The sequence below is a fragment of the Diadema setosum genome, chromosome 12 (genome assembly GCF_964275005.1).
Source record: "Diadema setosum chromosome 12, eeDiaSeto1, whole genome shotgun sequence".
Classification (NCBI taxonomy): domain Eukaryota; kingdom Metazoa; phylum Echinodermata; class Echinoidea; order Diadematoida; family Diadematidae; genus Diadema; species Diadema setosum.
In genome coordinates this window covers 36,234,958-36,249,532 of record NC_092696.1, presented here as the reverse complement: position 1 = coordinate 36,249,532, position 14,575 = coordinate 36,234,958, and the positions used below count along the sequence as shown (strand labels likewise).

Below are 14,575 nucleotides of genomic sequence, written 5' to 3'. Positions count from 1 at the left end.
GAATCTTAAGCCTATAGTATAATGAATGACTACAAGTACACATAATAATTCAGCTTTACCATAAACGACGACATTTCGAGCATGTATCTCAGTAACTGGGGTTTCAGCTATTATGAATCCACTTGTGAGCAGCTGCGTCCGCACAATTGCGTCTCGCTCCGCTGCACACTTTGGCTCATGAATTGTCCGCTCCATGGAAGGGAGTTCAGGGTTCTTACTATACTTGCATAATGCACTAGTAACATGCGATGTTCAAGGGAATCGCACATTTACAGTATTCTACCTATGCATGTACATTGCGCTAGTACGCTGTGTAGATGTACACATTGTATGCATGCACAAACCAGACAAAACCTCGCGGTGAGTCGTTTCCCGCCCTGTTTCAGGACTAAATCAGGACGCGTCGATTAACGTACACCTGGCTCGAAACTGTTGTGCCAGATTTCGACATTTGATAACAGCATATATTCGAAATGTTTCACCACATATGTGATGTGCTCATTCTGCTGGCGAAAATAACGTGGGCGAATTTGAAAGCGGTTTATCGCCTCTTCGTTCAGCCACCAAAAGTTTCTGTCGAAGGGAAGGTGGTGCTGATCACGGGAGCCGGTAGCGGGCTGGGCAGGGAGCTGGCTCTACGGTTTGCCGCTGCAGGAGCCCGGCTTGTGCTTTGGGACATCTCGGATTCAGGTTGGCCAATAATAATTACCAAATTTAGCTAGACATCCTTCTGAATAATTCATCTCAATCATTGGATTGAGGGACTTTTCTATAATTCTGTGACCCCAAAGAACAATGTGGTATATGCACCAAAGATGGCTCAAACGTTGTTCAACCTCATGGTGTATTCTGCCTAATGAAATACTATAACAAAATGACATTCATTAATCTTAGATACAAGCTGTAGATATTTATTTCTGTTGTTGACAAATTACCTTAATTCTCAAGATGGTATGTTTAAGAAAAAAAAAAGAAGTTCAATTTGGTTCAATGACCTGTTCATTGACAGTATGAAATAAAATAAAATAAAATAAAATAAAATATTGTTTTAATTGAGATATCATATCTACTTTCAGAATTATATACTGCAAAATCGTTATCATACCGTCCTGTAATGATAACTCTCCTGTTCTCTCCTTTCCCTATTCATCAATGCATCCCTTTGATCCCTTTGTTTCTTCATGTCCTTACAATAATCCTGTTCTTGTGCTGTTTTATCACCTTTCCAACTTTCTGACGGGTTAAGGTAATCAAGCCACTGCAGATCTGATTAAGCAAGCCCACCCCGACAAGGAGGTTCACCTCTACCAAGTTGATGTTTCCGACAAGGAGGGGGTTAAATCAACGGCTCTCAGGTGAATTTTTCAATGTCCTTCAATTCTTGATGCATTTCATACCTGTGCACTTAATATAGACAAATTTATGAAAGTGAAATTCAAATTCATGAAATTCTTGAGTCGAAAATTTTTTATTGCAACTGACCGACAAATTGACCTACATCGAGATCAGAGTTTTAGTAGTAGCCATGATAAAAGAAATCATGGGGGTACGTACTCGAGGAGGATTCGAGCCTACGACCTCCTGATCTCCGGACAGGCGACATCTCCACTAAACCACCAAGCTTCCGCCCCACAGCAAGTCCTGGTTTTAATCCTTATAGCAAGCAGCGGGTACTGCGTAATTATTCAAATTCACTAAATAATAAAAGTCATGAAATACGCCACTGCATCTATTCTTTTTTCTTTGACAGCTATTTCATGAAAAAATGAAACAAATTAATTTAGTTCAGTCTAAAAAAAAAAATGGTTTTGTTCTCCTTGGAGGTATTGCATACCATGTAGGCTTACTCTACATACATTTCTGTAATGACTTTTGGAAAAGATATGAAGAAAGAACAAACCAATAAATGATAAATAACCAAGAATATTGTGAAACATGTTGTTGAATGCGGTACAGCTCTAACGTGTTTTGGCAATACATTTGATCCAAGGGCATACAGGTGGTATAATAATATAGTGTTATTATATCAATCAGTTTTCAATGATGTTTACAAAACAATTTAATTACAAAGTTGCGTTCAGTGAAATGAGATGAGTTGAACTGAGCATCTCGTCTTCCAAGAAATGTATATAAGCTAAATAGTACGGAAGATTTTCATCATCGTCGCAGGTGTTTGAAGAAATACGATAAAAGGAAACCTCAAGATGATTTTCAGATTTTTTGCATTTGAACTATAAATTGATTATACTGAGTACAAAGTTTTAGAATTTATAGTAATTGGGATGAGGAATCTAAAAATGTTTTCAAAATCTATAACAAATTGCAACGAACAAGGATGATGACATGGCAGCCTCAACATAAGAATGCATAAGTTGCGCCTCAAGGAAACAAAAAAAAAAATACATGCATGGATTCTACCATGGACCTACTAGATATGAACATTCATCATTTCCTTGATTGATGCATGCCCCTGTCTATGTCAAAAGCGCACAAAAGCATTTTAATATTCTTCCCCGCTTCGATGGTTTATGATCTCCGCCGGCGGCAAGCCGGGGTAAAACACATTGCAGCTTTGAAAAATCTATTAAAACTTAATGCGCAGAAGATAACAGCTGGAAAAAGAAAAATGCATGTGCAGTTGTGGTATGTAGTCCATGGGCCAGGCCAGATATTGGTTCCATCTGAGGTGGCAAAACCTTTTTGGTGTCATTTTGTTTGTCGGGCATAGATATGGTTATCAAGCTATGATAGCATTTCCAAATGAGTAGCTTAGTCATAGTAAATGAATGTTTAACCAATTTGGTCTCGTTGTTATATCCCTATACTTCTGAATCGAAACTAACCGCTATACAAAGAAGAGCACTGTCTTCTGTATGTTCCATAGAGCGGTAAAATGCAGCTCTATGGTATGTTCACAGGTGTTCTGTTGAAAACGCGGTGCGCTTAGTCTTTATTCAAGGCAGCGAAGGGAATATCCAAAGGTTATGATGTCCACAACGCTTAGTCTTTATTCTAGACGGCGAAGGGAATATCCAAAGCGTATGATACAGTGTATATCCTTTTATCTAAAAACAACAACAACAACAACAACAACAACAACAACAAAAGCAATTCCTCGTGAATTTTACCGTATCTTTCAATTATTTATCATTTTCCGGCGAAAACGCTACGGTGAAAACGCTGATACCACGCCAATGTCGCTTTATTTCCCTCCAACAATATAAGATAATGCAAAAACAATGTACCGGTACACTACGATACATTATAATGAATGATATTGTAAATGAACAGAGTGATTTTTGTTTAAAACTGATGTATTTGTTGATAGGGTAGTATAAAAACAGTATAGATAATCCCTTTTAAGAGGAACTTTAGATATGATAACGGCACATTGGTCTAGATAAAGACTAAGCGCACCGCGTGACAGCTGTGGACATCATAACCCTATGGATATTCCCTTCGCTGCCTTGAATAAAGACTAAGCGCACCGCGTTTACAACAGAACACCTGAGGACATGTAGAAGGCAGTGCTCTTCTTTGTATAGCGGTTTAGTTTCGATTCAGAAGTATATGGATATAAAAACGAGACCAAATTGGTTAAAAATTCATTTATTATGACTAAGCTACTCATTTGGAAATGCTATCATAGCTTGATAAGCATATCTATGCCCGACAAACAAAATGACACCAAAAAAGGTTTTGCCACCTCAGATGGTACCAATATCTGGCCTGGCCCATGGACTAATGCTACAAATACTTTCGAGTGGCGGCATCGAACGTGACTTCAAAGGAAATACGACAGTTGTGACTCCATTCTCTTGAACCTCCTTGGTCCATTCGTTAGTAGGTCCATGATTCTACACAGGTGAACTTGTGAAGCGAGCGGTATTGTAATGGAATTATCGCTACATTTCTGAAATAAGTGACTCTTGGTTTCTCTGCTCAGTGACCACAATAAATTCCACAAATCTATAATTGGGGCTGCCTATTTGTGTCCTACATGATGTCGAATTATGGAAATCGTCTGGGATGCCCCTTTAATCTTTTGTTACACGAAGCGGGATAAAACGAAGACGCAAGCCCTGCTTGCCCTCGCCGCCTGGCAAAGTAACAGCTTTCGAGCGCTGCAGTGTACCATTTAGTAGCGTTAGGAAAATTGGACTCGGAGGTACGCCATTGTTCCCCTTCGCCGGAGCGGAGGACGCGATATACATAATGGTCTACGCGTTAGCACTTAAGTCAATCATTGACGTTCCCGCCAGAGAAATGGGCTACACCTAAACATGTTCTCGTACACGTGTTCGCGGCTGTCGCAGTAATGACGTAGAGGGTGATGCTATTAAAGGAAGAAACGGTATATGAACAAAACGGAACAAACAATGCTGCATGGCGAGAGAGACAGCATAATTATTCAGTGGGTATGGAGGCTGAACAACCTTGTTTCACTGCATTAATAAAGACCATAATTTCAATTTGTTTTATAAAACACCTATAGATGTATAATCCTATCCACTGTCGTCAATGAAATAATCTGACAAACACTTTTCAGGCCATTGCGAGTGGATATGGGCTAGATGGAAAGCTTTTGCGAAGCATTAAAGGGGACACAAACCCAAAGAACAATGTGGATTGAGTAAAAGCAGCAACATTAGTAGAACACATCAGTGAAAGTTTGAGGAAAATCGGACAATCGATGCAAACGTTATGACTTGTTAAAGTTTTGGTGTTGGAACCGCTGGATGAGGAGACTACTAGAGGTTATGACGTATGAGTGGACAACAATATAAAGAAAATATGAAAGGAATTCCACAAAAATTCCCTTTTCTGGCAAAATGAAAGAGTACTTGACTAACCGCTTTCAGAAAGCAGGGGAATAAGTGCTACCCCTAACATATGTCAGTATCAAGTTGATGGAATGTGTAATTTTCGTGAAAAAATGAATTTTTATTTAATTCCCTTTATTTTTTTCTTTATATTGTAGTCCACTCATACGTCATAACCTCTAGTAGTCTCCTTACCCAGCAGTTCCAACACCAAAACTTTAAAAATTCATAACTTTTGCATCGATTGCCTGATTGCCCGATTTTCCTCAAACTTTCACTGATGTGTTCTGCTGTTACTGCTTTCACTCAATCCACATTGCTCCTTGGGTTTGCGTTCCCTTTAAACATGGGCCTACATAGTTGGTGACGTTATATCATAACCAATCCGAAATTCTTTATTCTCAATATGGATAGACCGATAAGTGTTAGCAATTCCTTTTGTCAATACTGTCATGTGATACTGCTATAAGCTTCTGAGGTCATGACGTCAAAAGGAAAAGGTCAGAGGGTCAAAAAGACTAAAAACAAGCTTAAACTTCCAGTAACTCCATAGATGATCAGATTTTCACTTACTGCATGTGCAGGGTGGGTTTATAAGAAAGTACAAAAGATACTTTTTAATTGGGGGGGGGGGTTGAGGTCAAAGTACAAAGGTCATGTGGTCATTAAGGACATAAACGAGCTTGATTTTACAGTAACTCAAGCGTGGATTATCTGATTTCCACCAAGCTTCAGGGTGTGTTTAAAATGCAGTAAGAAAAAAGTTTGAGGTTATAAGGCCAAAGGTTATAAAAGACATACAATAAGCTTGATAAGCTTGATCTTTTAAATGGATGATCACCAGACTTCTACAAAACACGCATGATAAGCTTATAATGAAATGCAAAATTAAGATTCAGTTTGGGGGTCATGAGGTCAAATTTAAGGGCAAAGGCTGTGGGGTCAAAAAGAGCACAAAATAGGTTTAATCTCAAAATAACTCAAGAACAGATATTCGGATTCTCATCAAACTTGCAAGGTGCTTTATAATAAAGTCAGAAAGAAACAATAAAATATAGGGTCATTAAGTCAAAGGACAAAAGTCAGAGGGCTTATAAAGACATGAAAAACTTAATCTTCCCATAGCTCAAGAAAGGATGACATGTCTTTGACCAAAGTGAGATTAAATGTCAAAGGCTATAAACGATATGAAATAAGCTTATTATCTTCCTAAAACTTAGCCATGGAAGGTCGAATTTTCACTAAACTTGCCTCCGAAATGTGTCTGTATGTCCCTATACCACTTTGTTTATGTTGAGGAGTGACACGACAATGTTAATTGCTATGGTATTAGGGACCTTTAGATTTTCGCGACGGGAACGTTCAGAGAAAAAAAAATGTTCTGAGCATGCGCAGAATCGCGAGTCAAGTCAATTTATTTTTAGCTTGCGTCGCCTGAAGTTTTCACTACGCGTACTGGGCTATTTTTACGTCCGCACAGTTTGCAACGTAGAGAACTACTTCATGCACCGATCATATGGGGGCGCCATTTTATTTGTTATACGTTGCGTCTCAGCGTAATCTAAAGCTACTTTTCAGCACGACGCAGGGGAGAGGAGAACGTCCAGCGCAAGCGTCGTCTCAAACGTCCGCGCGTCAAAATCTACAGCTCCCTATTATTTTCCCTCAAGGACTTAGGGTTCGTGATTGGGTTGTGATAGGGTTTCAGGCTTAGTTTGATGGGAGGATTACGATTAGGGTTAGGGTTCTTCGTATATGGAAAGTATCTTTGGCTTGGCGTACATAATATAATTCATCGGAACAACTGTCGCGGGAGCAATTGTCATGGAACCGTGTTGAATAAAACTGCCCCTGAAATAATATTTCAGTCGGGTCTACTCTCTTCGAGTGCTCCTTTACTTATTATATGTGACCCTGCATCACAAAAACCAACAAAAAGTCGCCAGACATGGGTTTTTAGTTAAGAGCAGATATTGAAAAACCAGATTCTAAGCTTTAAAACGGTGTAGAACTCAATACAAATGGACTCTCCTAACCTATCTAAATATTTGAAAAAAAAGTACACACTCTGGAAGGTGTGAATTGAGAAAAGAGGCTCTGAAGTAAAGGGTCTATTCAAGCGCTTAATCTTTAGAAACCGTGCTGGCTGTGCGATGAAAGGGACAAAAACAGGATGTAAACCACCGCAGCAACAACAATGAAGAGATTATCAGTTTAAGCTGAAATTGAGCATGCTCAATTAATCGCTCTACTCCACAAAAAAGCGGTTGTGGAAAAATTGACGAAAACACACTTTCCTGTTCGTTTTATGTCCCGAAACATATGAATAATGCAGACGAAGAATAGCTCTTTCAGAAAGTATGAAAAACTCAAGATTGACTTGGTTGACCTGTTATACCCTTTTGAGGTCCTCATGCAAAATCAAGGACTGCGACTTTGTGTTCGTGTCGTGATGCACGTTCACATATGTAATCAACAATTTTTTCACATAACTTTGACATCGTCATACCTGACCAGATTTACGTAACTTACATTGAAATGAACTTTGTAGAGACCCAACTTTAATGTAGAAAGCTTTTACGATGTGCGGCGTTCAAATGTGAGATGCAAGTCAAAACGACCAAAACAACTGAAATACCACATGCAAGACAGAAAATATTAGAAGGGAAGAAAACTGGAGATGTGCACCGAGTTATAATTTACTTATCTTTTTCTGTAGGGTGCAGAATGAAGTTGGGCAGGTGTACATGCTCATCAACAACGCTGGGGTCTTGGTGGGCGAGACTATCCTGGAGCTAACGGAGAAGGAGATCGAGAGAACAATGAACGTCAATACAATTTCTCAGTTTTGGGTGAGAATATAGGATTATCCTTTTTGTTCTCGTATGATGTTTTTCTTTAGGTTGTATAATATCCACTAGCTTTTTCGTGTCACCTACATGGGGTTATAACTAAAGGGATTTGTTTGTTTGTTTTTTTTGTCTTATTCATTTCAACGAGATAAAATACCACTAAGCGACATAAAGTGGTACAGTGCAAACTTTAGATAACATTCACAACAAGAGAAAGAACAAATATGCTTTATCCACCGTTTCCCCCTCAATTTGAGTGAACTAGATGACCTGACGAGATTTTCACCATATTCTACATGAGAAGTGAAGTGAGATCTTTTCCATGATGCGGTATTAGTTGGGACTGTCGCACACATAGAAAGTCCATTTTGCACCCTTTTTGAGTATCTGTTATGTGATTTGCATGTTTTAAGCGAAAGATACATCTTGAATAGACACAACACGAGCTCATCCCCATGTGGAACTCAAGCCCAAAACCTCTGGATTATGAAGCAGACCAACTATTGACTTGTAGACAACTTCATTGTTGTAAGATATGAGTTATAATATATACTAAGGTATACCATATTTAAGTTTAAATTCAAGTGTATTTTATTTTCTCCTCCTCAGCATAAAATCTTTTTTTTTTTTGCATTTCTTTTTTGGCAACTAAGCATTTTTGGAAATGAAAAATAAAGTTGAATTGAATAGAATAATTAAACACATACACACAATGCGAATGAAAAGTGACGAAATATCAACATTAATAGTAAAAGAGAGTGCATTATACTTTTGACGGGGATTGCAGAAGTAGGTATTTTAGTGATAAATTGTGGAATGATGGAGAAGGGGGCACTAAACAGCGAAGCTTGCATAATTATGGTTTCCACAAATTACGATATACAATGTTCATTAAAAAAGGGGGAAAAGAAAAATTAAACGTGGTCACCAAATCCAGATTGCTTAATTACATTGCGTAGTCTATTAACCGAATTGAATTGATGAATGTATTCATGGTTTTTTTAATCCTGTCTTGATTCTAATTGAATAACAGTGGGTTTCACTTAGGACTAAGGGTCATACCTATTTGTGAGAAAAAAAAAAACCCTCCAAAACAACGATTTTACTTCATTTATTTCCACAATCTGATATGGAAGAGATGCCGAGGATATGCAAACAGAAAAAAAAAGAACGAGCAAACAGCTAGTTTAAAAAGTAAAAAGAACAAATCAACAACAACAACAACAACAACAACGCCTAAGGTATTATCTGCCATAGTTTAACCCTCTGTGTGTCACGTTAATCACTTGCCATTTATGGGTTTTCTGTGAACAAAATTTGTTAAGGCGTTAAAATGTAAAGGCGTAAGCGGTCATAATTCTATCAAAAACCCTCTTCGTTAGATGGTGCGAGCTTTTCTGCCGGCCATGTTGGAGGCGGACAGCGGTCACATCGTCACCACATGTTCCACGGGTGGCGAGAGTGGGATGCACCGAGAGACCGATTACTGCGCCTCCAAGTTTGCCGTCTTCGGGTTCGACGAGTCGTTGGAGCGTGAGCTGAGGGATGTGTACAAGAAGTCTGGCATCAAACAGACCCTTGTTTGCCCACACACCATGGATACGGGTTTGATACATTCTATAGAGCAAAGGTTCGTGACGTAGTTTTATGGCTTACGATTCGAGTAGGGAAGTGCAATAATCAGTTTCTATTTTTTTTTCCACAAAGATCCACAAACACTTACAGTACCTACAGACAACTTTGAATGAGGAATTACTTGTCTTAGTTGCATGCGTAAGAACAGATTGAGAGTTAATTATGACAAATCTGAAAGTATGCTTATTGGTAATAAACGTATGTTGAAAAGATACAACAGATTGTATTTGAGTATAAAAGCTCACGAAATTAATCAGGTGAAAAGTTTGTAATACCTAGGACTTTACATCGATGACGAACTCAAATGAGACGTGCATGTAAATTTCTGTGTGAAAAAGTAGACCGTATGATTTCCTTCCTTCATCGCTTGAGACATTTGTTGTTGTTGTTGTTGTTTTTTTGTTTAATTTATATACCGCAATGTTATTCTTCCGCATAATAGATTATACAGATGTGATTTGGGAGTCCCCATGTGAAAAACATATACATCAACTGCAAAAAATGCGAAATAGAGCAGGAAAAATTATTCTGAAAATTAATCCTAATCCACACTTTTCTTTCTTGTTGTTGTTTTTAAACAACTTCTTGATTAGGAGTATAATGGTGAGGCCTACATAAAGAAAATTGGTTTTTTGAAAACCAGTTACCATGTCCACTCCAGAAATATGTATTCTGACATCAAATTGTCAATCAATCAGATTCCTTGGGTGGAGCAGTGTTCATGAGGCAGCAGATTTTATCGTCGACCAGGTTCTGAGAGAGGCCCGCTTCGTCTACTTCCCTCGAATCTACCGTTACGTCTCCTTGGGGAGAGGGTATGTATCATCGCGGGCCGTTGGTCACGTGAAGGGACAAAGACTGGTCATGTGACTGACGGACCCTTTCACAGTTGAAAAAGCAGTAGCTGCAATTTATTCTAAAAAAAATCACACGAAAGGATAAATAATTCAGCTCTTGTCAATGACCGTTTCACATTGGCAGTCTTAGCTGCCATATTCATGTATGAAAATCAAAACATATATTATACCAAAGCCAGAATACAGGGGCAGCTAGTTGAACAGCGTAGTGTGGCATTTTGCGCACAAGAACAAGAGCTTTCCACAAGTATATATAGGGCTGTTAGTCAACTGACAGACATTCAATTCTTCTTGTCTGTCATTTGCCTCGTTATACCCATGCAACACAACAATTCCTTGGAAAGTTCCTTGGAGTCCAATTGCATGATGTCATCTTCTTCTTTCTGTTTCTCCACCAACAGCAGTAAACTTTATCTTCGAAAAGCCTGATCATATTTTGCAACCAGAGCAATCAAAGAGACCGTTAGTTATTTTCAATTCAATTCAATTCAAAGGTTTTATTTTCACTTCTTTCAACAGAATGTACAAAAATATAGATTCGACATGCGTTTGAAGGAATGATACATAGATAGCAAAGAATAACATTTGTCAATAATCATTACAAAATTAGGCATTTTTCATACAAACATATTCATACATTCTGCGAAAAAAAAAAGTGGAGGTACCCACTCAAAAGACTATGCTTGTACAACGTTGGCACCTCACAGGAGGAAAAAAAAAAGGTGAAAACTTAACTACAAGTGTGCGGGATGAAAAAAAGAAGTGGAAGAGGGGAAAGGGAAGAAGCAGAAATACAAGTAAAGAGACGAGACAACTAAAAACAAAAGCCTAGATCAATCGATACATTCAAGATCAAACCAACAGAGACTATTAGCCATAATTAGAAGTGTAGAGCGTTGAAAGCGACAAGAAAGTGATATATACAATTGTATGGAATGCTGATACATATTACATATTATCTGCTCTGTGAAGGCACGTGTGATAATGTACAAGTTTGCAAGAAGAAAATTTTGGGTTTTTTTATTGAAAAAAGAGAGGAATTATTACACTCGATGCAGTTATTCACTTTCCTTAAGCATTGCATGGAGGCCAGTATTCAGGCTCGTGGAAATATTTATTTTTCTTAGTTATTAATGTATTCAATTATTTATGCAGTGTTTCGTTCATTTGTATCTACATTTTTATAAATATATTTGATGTGAAAGGAACATAATTATTATTGTATTACTGATATGACATTAAAGACATTGTTATCATCAAGTTATTATGGTTATTATTATCATCGTGATTGTCATAATTATGATGATGATGAGTCAATTTCACGTAGAAAAGAGTGGAGGGAGTTCCATAGGCGAGGACCGATAGAGGAAAATGCCCGTTCTCCGTATCCCTTGAGATGTGTAATGGGCACCTGGAGAGTAATGCCAGAAGAAAGAAGGCCAGTATCACAGTAATCATCACTTTTCTCATCATTACCACCGTCATTTGTAACGTTAGTAGGCATCATTAATACTTCATAATCATCATTAGGTCATTTTCCATGATAGCGATAGCAATTTCGTCATTTTTTTTCTCCTTACAGACTTCTTCCCTACGAAGCTCGCATGGCAGTGATGGAATTCATTAACATTCAAGTCTCGTCTCAGAAGGCATCCAAGCCACACAAAGAATGACTAAGAGTATAGCAGGATGAGGAGGGTATAAATAGAGACTTTTCGATTTCACGTTATGGACGAGGACGTCGACGTGATGACGTAATTTTAAGGAACTAGTTCCAAATTCTCCAGCATGTCCAACGCCAGAACCAAGAGCACGTGTTCAGGTGATTTCACGTCCTCCTAGATTGAGTGCGGGCGGGGTTGACGGGAATGACGTCATCGCTTGGCACGCCAATCGTCAGCCCGCTAGAGGAGACGGGGCCATGACGTCATAACACTTTTGCCTTACTATCACTCGACCTGAAAACCCTGAGGCAAGATAGACGGAGCTGCACCTTGTCACATGATATGCTTTTCACCAATCAGTGATAAAAATCTCACTTATGAGGTATATAACTACAGGAATATCGCTAAGCTAATACCGTGTAATGAGTACTGTATCCAGTGATGTGCACGTACACACGAGCAAGGCAACCGTATACTAATTGTAGAGTGCCTTACGAGTCGTCGCAAAAAAAAAAAAAAAAAAATACAGCATGCACTTATCCGATATATAAAAAAAGAACACAAAAAACCGGTTAAACAATACCAGTCCAGGAAAGTCACCCTCATGTGGCTGTGTGGCCGAGTTTCTTCTTCCACTGGGGGCACCATGGTGGCTTGACCCAAGATAAAACTAAACCTCGCTATCACTAGTATCAGAATACAAAATTAAACTTCATATCTAGCTAAACCATAGGTGAGAATAAAATGAAGAGCTCAGTTGCAACAGGTACTACATCCATTTTTAATGAAAATTTACTTTATGTACTCATTTTTAGGACCTCTTTACACTTATACTAACAAAGAACTGAATTTCCAACCAGAAAGCGTTTAAAAATCACATTAAAAAATCACTTAGTTTTCAAAAGGTACTACTACAATGGCATCATCGGGAAATTGAACAATCAGAGAGCAGTATTGACTTGACCATCTACCATTGTCTCCTGACCTAATCTGTAAACAATAGAAGTTGGCTTTTGGCTTTTGGCTTTTGGCTTTCTGTTCAAATCACCATGCAAATCTGACAAATATCTTGAAAAAAAAAAAAACTCATCACATTTTGATCAAGAAATGGAGGAAAATGAAGGTGACAGCAACGTAGTCATGTTTGTGGAAACATTCTGATTTTTTTTTCAGCATAGGTTTTGACACCTTATTCTTTATTATGAACTTTTTTTTCTGAGTGATGGTTATTATTTCTTGGTACTCAATAACATTACTGTAATAATTAAAATTCTCATAAGCTCCTTTGTGGGGATATTTTTGAAAGAGCTCCCTTTGGAGACTTCCGATATGAGCTCCCTCCTGGAGACATTATATGTTAGGCCCCTATATCTAATATCCGTGTGATATCTTTAAGATGTATATTATGTGTGATTTTATGTCAGTGTTGTCTTCGGCAAATAATTTGTTTTATAGGGCCCCTTTTTTCTCTCTCTTCTTTTCTCTAAAAATAACAGAACAAACTATAGATGGTATGACAAATTTATAAGTACTTTTCTTTCAAAAGACCAGTAACTGCATCATTGTACAGACATGACAATTACTCACAAAGCTGTGACAGAAACCAAAAATTTACTCGGCTAGCAAACCCAGGAGGAAACATCGCTTCATAGTCAGTCGCCACATAAAATGCGAAGGTTCATGTAACAGAATGGAATTGCAACAAGCGCTTTCATTGTGCTATGGCATTCGGCGATTTCATATCAGTTTGGGCAGTTTCATGTGCCTTTTAGCAGAATATAGGAACAGCTCGGCACATAAAGAGTGAAGTTTTAATGAAAATGTATTTTTTTGTGATTTTATATTCTGTCTCTTCTATTTTGTGCCTTGTCTATGATATATAATTTGTTAGTTGTTGATATGTAAGTTTATTTGTTATCTATAGATGATATATTATGTTATGTACTTGCTTTGATTGGACGGGCCAACTGAAAAACAGTCGTAGCTGATTTCAGTACAGTGACTAAATAAAATGAATGAAGGAATGAATGAATCAATTTTTGAGACTATGATATGTTTACAAGGTCATCCCGGCTACCACGGAAGTTACAGTTCAGATAGGTGCGTGCAAGTGATTTGGAGAGAAAGTGAAACATGTGTGTGTAATTCAGTCAGACAGACGGCGTGCAGGGGCATCTTAGCCGTGTTTCTGGCAAACGGGGCTGTCGTGGTCAAGGAGACCATAATGCAAATCGAAATGTCAATAGAAATTATGGTGTTGGTCTTGTCCGCAAAACTACTAATCAAAGGTCTCCAAAGACTATGGCCAAATTTGAACGTGGGTCGTTTTTATATTCAGGTTTTCTAATGTACTTTACCTAGAAGGTTACACGTAAAGACATGCAAAGTGAGGGAGCGTTTCACTCAATCAAAATCACGTGCTCATGAAGTTTTTATAAATTCCTGGCTACCATCGGATCGGCTTTGAAAGCAAAACATGGTAAACTCGTATCATGGTTGCAACGGGACGCAAACATGTGTTAACAGTAATGATGATAATGAATGAAAAAACTAACAAGTTTTGCTTTCTACAGGAATTTTTGGAAATCACAGTGTTGGTCTTGTCCGCAAAACTACAATCACGTTGAGGAAACAGTGGAGTTCAACTATGAGAAATCTTTACGCCATTCGGAGGTAAACAAGTACAAACACTTTGCTGTACGTTACCAATAAAGTTACACGTTCTAATGGCATTACACCGAGAA

General features: G+C 38.2%; 1 protein-coding gene and 1 long non-coding RNA gene across 2 annotated transcripts; both read left to right on the top strand.

Moving 5' to 3' along the window:
* The first annotated feature begins 473 nt into the window (after window positions 1-473).
* On the top strand, window positions 474-9,318 carry LOC140235923 (retinol dehydrogenase 10-like). The gene is made up of 4 exons (XM_072315916.1): window positions 474-690; window positions 1,247-1,355; window positions 7,543-7,675; window positions 9,058-9,318. The coding sequence occupies exons 1-4, from the start codon at window positions 474-476 to the stop codon at window positions 9,316-9,318; spliced, it is 720 nt and encodes a 239-aa protein (XP_072172017.1).
* Window positions 9,319-10,040: 722 nt separating this feature from the next.
* Window positions 10,041-12,249, top strand: LOC140236129 (uncharacterized). The gene is made up of 3 exons (XR_011901754.1): window positions 10,041-10,125; window positions 11,750-12,093; window positions 12,140-12,249. It is a non-coding gene; the product is annotated as an uncharacterized lncRNA (long non-coding RNA).
* Window positions 12,250-14,575: the final 2,326 nt, after the last annotated feature.